We start from the raw sequence: 13,939 nt of genomic DNA, 5'->3' as shown, positions 1-13,939 counted from the left end.
TGACCTTTTTATACTGTGTTAATAATGATGATGATGGTGCTCGAGAATTATGTTTGTCTTGGTACGCATGAAATTAGACATGTTTTACTGTCTAGGACTCTAGGTACACATCATCTGAGTCAAATAATTTGGAACTGATGGAATATATGTGATTACACGATACCTTTTGTAACGTTCGATTTCAGATTGAGCATAAGTTGATTCAACTCCTAATTAACCAATGTTGTGGTTTAGCAACAAATTTCGTTATTTTCACTGAATCAAATCGTCCCCACGAGATTATCTTCTCGTTCCATCGCGCAATAAGCATCTCAAGGTGCAGCTCTACCAACTACCATCAGTGTGGCGTGAGAGAACAGACTAGAGGTAAACCGAGACCTAGCTAGCCTGTTGCAGTGATACCAACCGTGTCGCTCGCTCGAGTTCGAGTGCCAACGTCCGCTCGCGGATATCTTCTACTCCAGCAAAACTCCCGACACTTATTATGGGTCAGAGGAGTATTTAACTACTTAAGGTCTATGTAAACCTCCAAGTTGCATTCTTTTCAGAGAGTAGAGATTGATTGAGCCAGGAAGTGGTTTGGGTCACGCTAGTAGATATGGCACACACATCCATTGACTGGCATCCACTGTCGCTTCACCAACATGGAGCACCTGAAACTAAAGCCCCAACATTTTTTTTGTTTGAAACGAGGAAGCCCCAACATTTATTATTGATCGGATGGGTACTTTTTTTGGCTCATGACATTGCAAGTTTAGTTCTGTTGGAGTGACAACATGTGTTGAATTTCATCTTTGTTATTTATAAGATGGTAATATCAGATAGAGCATGTACATATTGTGAGGCCATATTTTATTCCATCTCTATCTGGATTTCTCTCTCTTGCTCCCTTCCTAGGAGTGATCTTGGGGCGCCCTAGCTCATGCTCTCGGGATGCTGCAGCAGAAACAAAACGCACAGTGAAACAAACAATCAGAGGTATTAGCACAAAAAACGCGTGGGATCAAAAAAGTATTCGAACAAGAGTGAGGTAATTAACTACGCACGTGTTGCAGTCGAAGTCGAGGGCGAGAGGGAACGGCAGGGGCGAGCCGCACGCCGCCGGGAGGTCGCGCGCGATGTCGCTCTTGAGCCCGTCGAACCGCGCCGCTGCGCTCTTGATGCACTCGCAGACGAACCGCCGCTCCGCCGTCCCCGCCGGCAGCGACCTGATGCGCTTCACGCCTTGGCAGCACAGGGCGGGCGGCGCCGCCCCCTTGCCGGTCACGTACTCCGCGCACGGGAGCAGGTTGGCGTCCACCTCGACGCAGGTCAGCGCGCCGTGCCCTACCTCTGCCAGTAACGCCACGGCCAGTGCCGCCACCACGACAGCCGCCGCCACGGTGCCCTTCATCTTCTCCAGCTAGCTACCGGCCGCTTGCTTCTGGTGACCTTCTCGATCGTGTTCGTGTGGAGCTTGTGATCATGGAATGTACCTTCGGTTGGGCCTTTTATAGCGTGTTGGCGATCAGGCGATGCGTGGTGATCCATGCCAAACTCATTAAATGCCTTGTGTGTGTTTGTGTGCTGAGAATGGATGAGATGGTTAGTTTGTTACAACGCCATGGCAGAAGAGACGATGCTGTGTATGAAGCCCGCGACAACCTTCTGTAACAGAAGATGGTGCTTGGCAGCTACCGTTATGTCATGGTTGTTCGCCAAGTAATTGCATGCTTCTATGAAGCTAGCTCAGTTACTTAATCAGAGATTTCATGCATGAGGAAGACTTAATTAGTTACAGGTTACACCTAATGAACGAAAGATCGAAGGAAACAGGTAATGATCAGGAAGAAATCATTCAATTCGTTGTGTTCCGAAATTGTCAGGGTGCATATGTATTTTGTTCACCATTCTTGTGGTAGTATAATAGGATCTATGTTCTGCTCGAGCTTACATCTGCATGCCATGGCTAGGACAGGAGCCGTACATCTGCGGCGGCAAGCGCGGTTGAGCGGCGGCGATGAGCGGCTTGGCCTTGGGCATGGTCATCCCGTAGACTTCGTTGGTGTCGATGTCCTCGGGGCGGAGGCCGTCCGGCGGGGACCAGTCGAAGCAGTGGAAGAGCCTGGCGAGCGCCATGAGCACCAGGATCACGCCCAGCGGCGCGCCGGGGCACTTGCGCTTCCCGGCGCTGAAGGGCAGGATCTTGAAGTCCGGCAGGTGGCTGATCTCCACGCGCCCGCCGTCCGCCGGGAGGTGCCTCTCCGGCCGGAACTCCTCGATGTCGTCCCAGATGCGCGGGTTCCGGCCCAGCGCGTGGGTGTTGATGAAGATCCTCGTCTGCGCCGGGATGTCGTAGCCCATGATCGTCGTCGGCTTCAGGGACTCGTGCGGGATCAGGAACGGCCCGGCCGGGTGCATCCGGAAGGACTCCCGGACGACGCAGCGGAGGTAGGTCAGGTGGGGGAGGTCCGACTCCACCACCATGCGGCTGCGGCCGACAACGGTGTCGAGCTCCTCCTGGATCTTGCGGAGGACCCGCGGGTTCTTGATCACCTCTGCCATCACCCACTCGTTGGTCACTGATGAAGTATCAGTTGCAGCAGCGATCATGTCCTGCGTATACAGTTATACACATGCATGGATGAGTTTGTTCATTCAGAATGTGTTGTGAACTTCAGCCTAACTTTTCTGATACAGGAAGTCACGCTCAATAATCAACATGTAAATGTATGATTTTATCTCTTCACACCTATTTTACTTCCAATTTCTTTGTGATTCAGGAGGGAAGCAGTAGCAGCAATATATTCATTTGCAGTACCGACCATGTGCCTACAAACCTAAATCAACATAATCTACAATGGAAATAACATGGTGCTTTCTTTAGTGCAAAAGACAAATAATGGCAAATCCCAAGCTTCTGTTTCAGAAGAATAGGTAAATTCCAAACTGTGCTGTGAAATCAAACAGTGTATTCCCTACTCGGTTACAAAAAAAAAGTAAAAGAACTTTTTTGTGGCTCTCTTTTAGACATAATTGCACAACAACTAGGAAGTCATATATAGTTTCAAGAATAGCACATGCAATGTTGACAGAGCACAAACAGGAAAGACCGAACTAACTTAAAGGAAATGAACTTGAGGATTTGCAACAGTAAAGATACCTGCATTAAGGCTTTGATCTCCACATCCTCCATGTGCTCCTTCCCATTCTCGCCAGGCAAGGAAAGCAGCACATCAACAAAGTCCATCTCTTCTTTGCTATCATCACCATCATCGTCAAGGGATGCACTCTTCCTGGCCTCCCTTGCCTTCCTATGCTCATCAATTATCTTCTGGTGAAAATCATCCACCTTCTTCTCAACCTCCCTCATCTTCTTCTCGCATCCATATGGATCGACCCATCTCCAGGCAGGCAAGTAATCGCCAAGATAGATCAGGCCCAGAAGAAAGAACAGCTCATGGGTGATGTGCATGAACTCCATCGCTTCACCGGGGCCTGCTGACTGCAGCCCAAAGTACTGCTTTCCTAGCAGCATTCTCGTCACATTGTTCATTGAGAAGGCCCCAAGAACCTCTCTGAGATTCACAGGCTTACCTGACTGGGATTTAGCCCATACAAACTGACAGAGGTGCTCAGCTTCCTCAGCTCGGTGAGCAGCAAAGGATTCCAGCCGCTTGGTGGTCAATAGGTGCTCCATGCAGACCCTCCTCATCCTCTTCCAGTTTGGCCCCAGTGGAGCAAGAGCCACGTCACCGCACCCATAGGCAAGGTGAACAGCAGCCAATGTCCGGGGCCGTGAAGCAAAGATCTCATCTTGCCGGATAAGTATTTCACGGATGACTTCAGGATCATCAGTGGTGATGGCATCAATGGTTCCAAGACGAAGATAGACAAGGGGTCCATACTTGGTGCAAAATCGAGCAAAGTCCTTGTGGGGAAGAGGACTCAACTGGAGAAGGTTCCCAAAGATTGGCCATCTTGGAGGTCCAGGTGGAAGCCTTAGCCTCATCCTGTTGAATCTTCTCCAATACACTGCAGCAAGGATCCATGAGCATAAGATGATGGAAAGAAGAAGTGGATCCATAGATCACAAGAGGATGGAAATTCTAGTCGAATTGCAAATGTTGTTCTATTTATGGGATCTCATCAAGCTTGCCGGTGAAAAATCATTAAGTTGAAGCGATATGGTTAGAGTATTAGAGTGGTCATGATTCTTGTGCTGATATGTATGGTTAAACATCTCACCTAACATCGTATAACAAATGTCATGATCTTGACATGACTAAGGTAGTAATGCAGAGAGCGGAAAAATGCCCAGGGAAATGTATATAGAAAAGAACTGGAACAAAAAAAAATTAAACCTGACAACAGATCTTGTATTCACAAAATATATGACTTCCACACTGTTATCAGCAATTTTCTTGGCACAAATTCTATTTTTACAAAAAAAAAATTTGAATTAGGCATGAACGATCGAACATCATCTAGAAGTTTGTTCAGCAGATTCCTGTCATTATGAAGACATAATATATTTAGCATGCAAATCTTACTCCAACATCTACCACATCAATAATATACTAGCAGAGATAAATCATAGTTTACTTAAGAGAACATGGAGAAATCCATCGTTATCTCAAAAACAGTATCTAACTCCCTGGTGCACTTCTCCCTGTAAGCCTACCTTAAGAGGTTGGAAACTTCTGCTGCTGAAACGAAAAGATCAATAAGAAATAAACCACCCAATTTACCTTGGCCATAGTTGTCTCATTCAAATCAGCCTTAGGCTTCGCTCAGCAAGCAGATCCTTTGTTCTTCAGTACTTCTCTATAGCAGATGAGTTGTGTGCATAGGATCCTCAATCTTTCAAGTGCGGTAAAATAGGGACTGCACATGATCATGTGAGTTCTTTCTGAAGTCATCTCAATTTATGTGTCTCAACATCATGCATGCATACATAAGCACAGCCTGTCAGTTTTATATTTTTGTGTCTTGGCCTGCCAGTTACCTAAATCTAGAACTCTAGAAGTGTTCATTGTGTGTTCTGTTTTATGCTACCTTATCCTGTATAATAAGGCTACTATAGCCAGCGTTTTTACTGGCCATGTTGGACAACTGTAAACCTTTTAGCATTGCTTCATCATCCTTCAATCCGGCAGATGAGAACATATTTGACATGACGGTATAAGCTGTTGCATCATAAGGATCCATCTCGAGAAGCTTATGTGCTGCTATTTTTGCATAAGCAAGATTAGAATGGAGACTACTAGCACTGAGCAAAGCTGCCCAAGCATCAGAATGATCATTCTGAGGCATTGAGTTAATCATTTCCAGTGCTTCGGCGAGGAGGCCTCCACGACCTAAAAGATCAACCATACATGTGTAGTGGTCAGGGTTTGGTTCAATGCCATAGACTGATCTCATTGACTCAAAGTAGTTGTATCCTTGTTGAACCAAACCAGCACGTGAACAGGCAGTCAGAATTCCCAAGAATGTCACATGGTTAGGCTTGTGGCCATCAATTTGCATTTTGGTAAAAAGTTTGAACGCACCTTCAGCAAAATTATGCTGTGCAAATGCTGTAATCATAGAATTAGTAGCGAAAAGACTTGGCCTGCTAATGCTTGAGAAAACATGATAAGCTTCAGCCAATCTTCCACATTTTGCGTACATTGATACCAAAGAAGTGTGAACAGAAGAGTCAACGACCCATCCCATGTTGATTGCGTATGCATGAGCTTGCATTCCCTGATTCAACATTGTCAGGCTGGCCAAAGCACTGAGTAGGCAACTAAAAGCTATTGTGTTAGGTTCGCACCCTTCTTGTGCCATGCGACAGAACCACCGCACTGTACTTAAATAGTCTCCATTTGCAGTCAGACTAGAAATAACTGCAGTCCAGGCAACCTCATCTTTTCCTGGCATTTGCTCGAAAAATTCAACAGACTCCCTCATCCAACCCCTGTTAGCAAACCCAACAACCATCGATGTCCAAGAAACGGCATCCTTCTCAGGCATTAACTTGAACAGCACATGTGCTTCTTCCACCATGTTATGCTGCACATAGCCTGTGATCAGCGAGTTCCACGATACTATGTCTTTCCACTTCATGCAAGCAAACACCCTTCTAGCATCAACCATCCAACCAAACCGGGAATACAAGATGATTGCTGAATCACCCAGGAAAACATCCGTTTCAAACCCCATTGCTATTATCAAACTGTGAATCTGAATACCTTCTCTGACAAGGCCGGCCTCAGCACAAGCATCTAGCGCGACTGAGAGCGTCGTCGTATTGACCTGAACAGCTGCCCTTCTCATGTCCAGAAACAGCAGCAGACCATCTTTGCACATCCTATGTTCCACATATCCACGGATCATGGAGGTCCACGACACCACGTTCCGCTCCGGCATGGTCTCAAACACCTTCCGCGCCTCCGACAAGCTTCCATGCTTGCAGAGCCCATCAACGACCGCGCTCCAGGATATGACATCCCTCACCGCCATTCCCTCGAACACCCTCAGCGCCATGGCAAGCTCCCCGGCCCTCAAGTACCCGGCCAGCAGCGCGTTTGACCCAACTGGGTCACGCCAGTGCTGTGGCACCTCCGCGAACTCGGCCTCGGCCTCGCGGAGCATCCCTGCCCTGGCGAGGCCCGAGATCACGGCGCCGTAGGACACCGCGTTCCTGGCCGGCATCTTGCAGAAGAGCGCGTGCGCGGCGGCCGGCCGCCCCGCGCGGAGGTAGACGGAGAGCAGCGCGTTCCAGGAGGCGGCGTTGCGGCGGGGCATGTCGTCGAAGACGAGGCGCGCGGAGGCGAGGTCGCCGTTGTCGGCGTAGGCGGTGAGGAGCGCGGTCCAGGAGATGACGTCCCGGCGGGGCATCTGGTCGAACAGCTCCTGGGCGTCCCGGAGGCGGCCCCGGCGGCCGTATGACGTGAGCAGCGCGTTGAGGTGGGCTGTGTTGGGGCGGCGTGGCGGCGGGGCCTCCTCCTGCGGGATTGCGTGGCGGCGGGGGACGCCGGCGAGAGTGGCGATGGCGGGGGCGCTTGGCAGTCGGAGTCGCAGTGCAGCCATTGTCGGTGCGGAAACCACCGTGTGTGCCAGTGGGGACATGAAACGCCGGCTCCCGCCGGAGAAGTAAACTCCGAGCATTGCCAATTCTTTGTTTTTCCAATATTGTGTAAGCTTCACATTTAGTTAGACAAGTTCGTGGCATTTGGTTTCAGCAACATTTTTCTAAAATCTTACCACATATTTCGCACGCTCTCGTGGCGCAGAAGTTGACAAGTTATGAAAAACAACTAAACATGTCATGATTTGACCAATTTGAAGGCATAGCTTGTAGGGTGACAATATCATATAGTTGGTCCCACGTGAGGCTCTCAAGCGATCTAGGTCTTCCTCGCTTCCTGACAGCGCCGCCGCCGAGCTGCCCCGCCTCTGTGGCCTTTGGGTCATGGGGTGCGGTGGATTGCGACCTTCGTCAGTGGGAGGGCTTCACCCCTTGTTTTGTGGGCTTCATTCTCCGTTTTTAGGGTTAAAGTTTGTAGGAGCGGCGCTCAGGTGGTGGTGGCGCTGCCTCGTGCAATAAGTTCTCCCCAACTTCAACCCCATCTCGACAGCAACGTCGAGAGGCTTGTGGGAGTGGTGTCGTCTTCGAGGTTTTCGTCTGGATGTATGGATCTTAGGATCGTCAAGGAGTTTCAGCGGCAGTTCGTCCTTCTTCTTCATCTTTGGAACGGATATGGTATTTTTAACTCGTTTGGTGACTTCCCGTCCGCAACCAACAACGTCAAGCCGACTCAGGGCACGCCATCGATACGGTCTGGAGGTTGACGACACAATCTGGAGGTTGAAGATGAAGGGCTTCTCAAGGATCTCGTTGTAATTTTCGTTTTTCTTGGGATGCTTTGTATTATTCGCTGTTTCTTTTAATGCTAGTGTCATATTCGAAAAAAAAGGGTGACAAGATCATATACATTACTGAAAATATGGAGTACATCATTAACATATCTAATGGTGATTCTTGATTTGAACAATTACAACTGTTTTTGCAATTGTGTCATACATACATATCATTTGACTCTTGCCGCTGGAACTTTGGCCGGCGACAGCAGAGCTCCAGCCGCTGTGATACCCCACCACCATGTGAGTGGAAGAAATAATAAGTGATCAGAAATGAGAAGAAACTATGATGATTTAACATCACATGGAGACGAGAAGAACATGTGATCATTTTGTCTACCATAAGTTATCAACAGACATACATCTCAATATTTTGATCACATCTTCTACGTCAAAATGGGATTAATCTCCCTAAAAGAAAACGGGGACCAATTACATGAACGTAGTAAACCAGGCAAATGTATGAAACCAGAGGGTTGCAGCTTCCTACCTAATCTTCAAGCTTCAACCTCACAGCAATGTAAGCTCAATCGAGCCAAGGGAGCAGCAGCCTCTAAGCTATCCATGGGTGATTCGTGTCAAAAAAAGAGAACACCAGCCACAGCCAAACTCACCGGCTGGGATAGAAGGAATATGCTGACTACCAAGTGAATGACAGATCGCATCCCGCTATCTGTAGTTGCAGCAGGATGGGCGACCCCGGACCAACTTCTCCCACAAACATAGCATTTGCCTTGGTGACTGATAATGTGCTGTGTAGTAGTTCTCGAGGCAACCGTACTGGCAGAACTTCCAGCTGTGAGAATACCTGACAGGCATTGTAGAATTGAACTTTTCGACCCATAGCCCCATACTTACATCCTCCATCTTGAATAGCTGCAAGGCGTCGCCAAAAAGTAGAGTGATTGAACAATATGATACATGTTATCAAAAGGTAGTAAGTTACATCAATGGATGGGAGGCTCACCCTTAAACTCTGATTGGCATGCTGAGACATGACGAACTTTGCTATCGCACCAGAAATTACATAACCGGGTCCGTTTGCATAAGGTGGGTAAATATCTTCAGGCCATTCCTGCATTGTATGAGTAGGGACCAAACTGAAGATAATCACACATATGTTGGTAACACAAAAAGGATTGCAAATTCATAAAGAAAAATACAAATTCATGGTGGACATTTAGAATTTTAGACCATTTCCTATGTTTGAACGACCACATACAGTCATCTGCTCAGCCTTTAAGGCAGTAAAGCACAGCACACAAATTTGTGAGATTGGCTTTCTCGGTTAGAAAAAAGATTCAGGTAAGCAGCAGTATAACAGATTAACTCACGGGATTGCATGACCTCTGAACAGATAATAAATGAACTTTGAATAATCAACTGATAAACTTGAGGGTGTTTTTAAAAAATGATAATACCTCCTCCGTAACTGCCCATTTTCCAGTTCTCAGTGGTCTGTGCAAGAGGTTAAGATTTCCCATATATAATGGTTTGCTTAAGGAGTTCATCTTGATGTGTCTAAGAACCACATCTACCCTCACAAATGTATCGTCGTCGCACTTCATGACATGGGCAGCTGTCAAGTTCTGCACCTGCAAGGTGATATGATGAGCAGATGTCAGGTTCGTTATATAGTTCACACTGCATAGCGACTTGTATTCATGCAACTTTTGTGATACCCATAGACTATAATCCCAGTTTGGAAGGAAGTGACTATCAAAGAGTTACATGGAAGGTAATTAAGCTCCTCACTCGAAAGTGGGTTCAATGCCTTTTAATTACCCTAGCAACTACTTTTTGGTAGAGCTTAAGCTTCAAGCAGCTTAAGCTCAAACAGATCTCTATCACCTATGTTAGTGGCGGAGCTAAGGCCCAACTAGCGGGCAGCTGCCCGGGCTATGCTCGCAAACGCCTATTAAGATTAGAAGAGCATATCAAGAACTAATCAGCATTTTCATGGCAAATGCCACGTCGGCCATGTGCCTTTGTATTTTGCCCAGGCTCTGCTTATGGTCTAGCTCCGCCACTGACCTTTGTTACGGTAGGCAATAAGGTCATTGCCATTTATTGAGTAGAGGCTTACAGCTTCCAGTTGGCATTGGAGAACAATGTCTATGGCACAACTGCAGCAGAAGTCTAACAAAAGATAATGATAGCAAAGAGGGTCTCACCCCATACTCGCAAATAGCGATTGTCTTAAGAACTACCAGTTCATAACGATCTATGAATGGCAAAATGACAATATCTCCAAAGTATTCCGCTTCTTTCTTCAGCATCACATTGACCTCCTTCCTAGAATTCTGCAACCACATTTTGTTATGAATAACATTATGGCATGCAGTCATTTCCTAAAGAACGCTTATTTTTCTTTCTTTACAACATAATAAACATGCTACTGGTATTTCCTATCAATGGAGTGCATGTCATTAAGAAGTTAAGTACGTCGATATTCAATGATAATACTGATTTGTTTCACTGTGTATGTGTAAGAAGTATGCATAAATTATAAGCTGGTGAAGCTATGGCCAATAATTCAAGATAATAGTAATCAAAGCATGAAGATCAGTAGTAGATAGCCAGCAGAGTCCTCTGCATACAAGAAATTTCAGCCCAAATTTGTTTGTGCATGTGTATCAGATATGTGGCTCACATATTACAACTTGTATGATGTATTGTACTTCCATAATTCCAGTATTCCAATAGACAAACTGATCATGCATATACATATAGAACACTAGTAAAAAAATCTAAAGATGCATTGCACAGACAAAGGACAAAGACACTTTTGACGAAGATATGATTTAGTTTGAATGCATAATTTGCTTACCAGTGCAACAAAGAAACGTGCTACTACTTTAGAAGACCTAATTTCTGAAGTTTGCATCCAAGTTTTTCTCACAGCCATGCGTTCAGCAAAATGATTCGATGCCGAGAGTATTCCGATAAAAAGGTACACTGGATCTCTTGGCAGTGGTTGGGACCTCCATTTATCTGACATCTCAAGGACTTGCTGGAGAGAAAAACTGGGATGAGACATAGGAAGAGCAGTGCCATAGACTGAATGGACATCCACATCACCCTTAACATATAATCCTGTTGCGTCCTCAAGAGTGAATCCCTGAAAATGATTGCCTTTACCCATTAGAGTTTCTTCTAAATATCATAACAGAAGGGAAGCAGGATTAACATCTGTGAAGAACATACTGGCCGATAAGGGAAAGATGTCACGTGGCGGCCACCAACATATATGTGGAAACCTTCAACTCCAGCTTGTATTGTAAGAACAAACAGCCTGTCTTCTACAAAAGGGAATGGCCAAGTCATTGCTGGTTTCTTCGCACGCCCTATAAACCTCTTTAGCCATGAAGTTGTCTTGGATTCTTTTCTGTCAACGATATCATCACGTATCCATTTTTCACATTTGGTGAACCCATCGACTGTCCAAAAATATGAAATTGTAGGTTTTAGCCAAATATGCTAGCCTGAGGATAAAAGGACATAGTGTTACCATAGAGGAGCTAACACCTTGAGGTTTTCATTTCGCAATGAAAAGTGGTAAAATGGATATTCCAAAAAAAAAAATGACAGTTTGAATAAATTTTTGTATTACTTCAATATGTATCAGGTATATCACGTCAGGTAACATTTGGACGGATGTGAAAGCAAGCACTTCCAAAAAGGAAAAATCCTATGCAATTGAGAAATTGTCCATACCCCATAGATCTATTTCATAATTCTCTGTTATACTGACATACTCCCTCTGGTCGGATTAAATCGACGCGGAGGGAGCCAAAACTAGCTTACCGTTTCACTACAGTCGCGTCGATTAAATAAGTCCGGAGGTAGTAGATATTAAGGTACTAGTGAATAATCATAGAAATGGTATGTACATATGCAAGTGTAATTCTTAATTGGTACTAGTTTAAACGGATATTACTCAAAAGATAGGGGCACTAAACATTATTATAGCTCTAACATCGTCATCCCATCAACATATTAAAAAGGAATCTACCATAGCAAAATGGTAATGGCATCAAAATATAAGTCCCTAGAATTCCTTCCACATTGGCCATAAAAGTCCTTATGTGTTGGGCTCTTTGATAGTTTGATCGAATAAACGTTAGCCATTCCATGGGCTAGAACTTAGAAGCAGTTGTGACGGTTAATTGGACATCATAACTCTATAGCAGCGGCAGTGGTTAACTACTAAGTTCAAAACACAAACATGGCAATGCAAATATGCAATTATAATGTGTCTTCGCTTATCTCCAGTAGCAAGTAGCAAGGATGCTAGTAGTAAGATAACCGAATTACTACAAATCACAAGGGATTCGCACTAATCAGAAAGAAATGTACCCTTATCTTCGTTGTCTTCAGGCGGTAAGCCGTCACAACGCTGCGCTGAGCCCCACTGCATCCTGTAGCAGGTATTGTGCTCGATGATGGGTCGCTGGCTCCAGTCCCCCCTGAGCCTGGGGTTGAGGTGCAGTATCCTGGGCGGGTCCTCGCCGTCGACGGCCCTGAGGCCCTGCAGCTCGACCATGAACTGCGAGACGTGCACGGTGCCGTCGCCCTGTCGCATCCTGGCGAGCTGCGGCACGTACTCCCTGTGCGCGACCCTGGGCGTGCCGACGACGGTGACGGAGGAGCCGGCGGCGAGGCCGCAGGGCAGGATGACGACCCGGCCGCGCGCGCGCACGGAGACCGCGGCGGGGCACTTGTCGGCGGGGGCGGCGTCGACGGCGGCGAGGTCGGCGGGGTCGCCCGCGAAGGCCGCGGCGTCCTCCCAGGCGGTGAGGCCGAGGGCCCAGGCGTCGTCCGCCATGCGGTCGAGCGCCGAGCGGTTGCGCGCGGCGAGGTCGGTCAGGGAGACGCGGTCGTAGCGGTGCCAGAAGGGCTGGACGTGGAAGAGGGTGGCGTTGGGATGCGGGGATGGGAGGAGCGGGGGCAGGTGGTCCGTGGAGGACGGGGAGGAGAAGGCGGGGTCGACGGCGGATAGGTCGGAGGTGGCCAGGTCGAGCACGCGGCGGAACTTGAGCGAGATGAGGATGAGGTACGCCGCCGCCGCCGCGAACACCAGGTGCGACGGCCGCCAGCGCCGCGCCATTGCCCTCGCCCGCGCGCGCGCTCAGCGGGCCGTGGCCAGACCCCCGCGTTGCCGCTCTCGCGCCACGCCGGGGGCGGAGGTGGCGATCCTTTGTGCGGTCGGGCGGCGAGGGCAGGCGGCGCCGCGTGGCGCCTGCCGCCGGCGAGCGGCGGCCGGATCTGGCGAGGCGAGCGGCGAGGTGGCGGGGGCGGAGTTGGAGATGCGCGCGCGTGCGTGCGGGGAGGTCGGAGAGTGGTGGTGGTGGGGGAAATCGGAAATGGAGAGGCCGCCCGTGATGTGGACCTGTTTTTTTTGTCTGGTTTGGTTCCGGCCGGCCGGCTTCCGGCTTCCGGCGTTGGAGTCCACGCTTTAATTGTCCGGTTCGGTCACCTCCGGACCGTGCTAGCCACGTTGGACTGCCAGTGTAGCCTGCGGTGGCCACGTCGATTGGCAGTTGCTAGCCATGTGGAAGCTTGATTTGTTTTCTCATATGCTAACCTCCTGTAAACATTATTGTCGACCAAGCTGTATTTTTCTTCCTAGGTGTTAGGAATCAATTAGAGTTGATTTAAGGCTAATGAGGCACTTATTAAATTCCCTAGCGTATTTTTCTTAGAGCAAGTTTAATAGTATAGCTATAAGCCATGTGCCATGTCATTTGTAGCTAACATAGAGCCAACATGTATAATAGTGAGCTATAATTATGTACTACTTTATCAATGGATGGCTCACATTTCACTCTCACAAAGTGCCTAGGAGCACGTGCTAGAGCTGGCTCTTACATGAGAGCCCACTCCTCTTCTCTTTCCTCCTCTCTCTCCTCCAACTAAGCATGAATATATTATTTTAACCCTTATAGCCAGCTGACTAGGACTTATTATACTTTCTCTTACTAGCACAGACACAAACACTATAACCGATATGTACTCCCAACTGTTTAGGAACTATAAATACTTGCAGTCA

General features: G+C 47.6%; 4 protein-coding genes across 5 annotated transcripts; all 4 read right to left on the bottom strand.

Moving 5' to 3' along the window:
- Positions 1 to 920: 920 nt before the first annotated feature.
- LOC124652914 (non-specific lipid-transfer protein A-like) lies at positions 921 to 1,393 on the bottom strand. The gene is made up of 2 exons (XM_047191963.1): positions 1,047 to 1,393; positions 921 to 936 (listed from the first exon to the last, which is right to left on the bottom strand). The coding sequence occupies exons 1-2, from the start codon at positions 1,391 to 1,393 to the stop codon at positions 921 to 923; spliced, it is 363 nt and encodes a 120-aa protein (XP_047047919.1).
- Positions 1,394 to 1,867: 474 nt separating this feature from the next.
- LOC124682634 (cytochrome P450 703A2) lies at positions 1,868 to 4,905 on the bottom strand. 2 transcript variants are annotated; one of them, XM_047217290.1, is made up of 3 exons: positions 4,731 to 4,905; positions 3,143 to 4,014; positions 1,868 to 2,595 (listed from the first exon to the last, which is right to left on the bottom strand). In XM_047217290.1, the coding sequence occupies exons 2-3, from the start codon at positions 3,989 to 3,991 to the stop codon at positions 1,930 to 1,932; spliced, it is 1,515 nt and encodes a 504-aa protein (XP_047073246.1). In that variant the 5' UTR covers positions 3,992 to 4,014; positions 4,731 to 4,905; the 3' UTR covers positions 1,868 to 1,929. The 2 variants fall into 2 exon arrangements, with proteins under 2 accessions (XP_047073246.1, XP_047073245.1); XM_047217289.1 differs by lacking the exon at positions 4,731 to 4,905 and having other exon boundaries at positions 3,143 to 4,252.
- Positions 4,906 to 4,908: 3 nt separating this feature from the next.
- Positions 4,909 to 7,056, bottom strand: LOC124682633 (pentatricopeptide repeat-containing protein At1g53600, mitochondrial-like). The gene has a single exon (XM_047217288.1). The coding sequence runs from the start codon at positions 7,054 to 7,056 to the stop codon at positions 5,029 to 5,031; it is 2,028 nt and encodes a 675-aa protein (XP_047073244.1). The 3' UTR covers positions 4,909 to 5,028.
- A 1,107-nt stretch (positions 7,057 to 8,163) lies between these two features.
- LOC124682632 (hydroxyproline O-galactosyltransferase GALT2-like) lies at positions 8,164 to 12,997 on the bottom strand. Its single transcript, XM_047217287.1, has 7 exons — positions 12,247 to 12,997; positions 11,095 to 11,327; positions 10,718 to 11,008; positions 10,062 to 10,190; positions 9,309 to 9,482; positions 8,855 to 8,962; positions 8,164 to 8,763 (listed from the first exon to the last, which is right to left on the bottom strand). Exons 1-7 carry the CDS (start codon positions 12,995 to 12,997, stop codon positions 8,557 to 8,559), a joined length of 1,893 nt encoding a protein of 630 aa, XP_047073243.1. The 3' UTR covers positions 8,164 to 8,556.
- Between the last annotated feature and the right edge of the window lie 942 nt (positions 12,998 to 13,939).

The sequence above is a fragment of the Lolium rigidum genome, chromosome 1 (assembly GCF_022539505.1).
Source record: "Lolium rigidum isolate FL_2022 chromosome 1, APGP_CSIRO_Lrig_0.1, whole genome shotgun sequence".
NCBI lineage: Eukaryota > Viridiplantae > Streptophyta > Magnoliopsida > Poales > Poaceae > Lolium > Lolium rigidum.
The sequence above is the reverse complement of the archived record's forward strand: the minus strand, read 5'-3'. Positions and strand labels throughout refer to the sequence as shown.

Coding starts and splice junctions, on each gene's coding strand:
- LOC124682633 (XM_047217288.1), bottom strand. CDS start 7,056: ATGGCTGCACTGCGACTCCGACTGCCAAGCGCCCCCGCCATCGCCACT.
- LOC124682632 (XM_047217287.1), bottom strand. CDS start 12,997: ATGGCGCGGCGCTGGCGGCCGTCGCACCTGGTGTTCGCGGCGGCGGCG. Junction 10,191..10,717: donor CACGTTTCTTTGTTGCACTG/GTAAGCAAATTA, acceptor ATGTGGTTGCAG/AATTCTAGGAAGGAGGTCAA. Junction 9,483..10,061: donor TCGCTATTTGCGAGTATGGG/GTGAGACCCTCT, acceptor ATCACCTTGCAG/GTGCAGAACTTGACAGCTGC.
- LOC124682634 (XM_047217289.1), bottom strand. CDS start 4,066: ATGGATCCACTTCTTCTTTCCATCATCTTATGCTCATGGATCCTTGCT. Junction 2,596..3,142: donor AGATCAAAGCCTTAATGCAG/GTATCTTTACTG, acceptor CTGTATACGCAG/GACATGATCGCTGCTGCAAC.
- LOC124652914 (XM_047191963.1), bottom strand. CDS start 1,393: ATGAAGGGCACCGTGGCGGCGGCTGTCGTGGTGGCGGCACTGGCCGTG.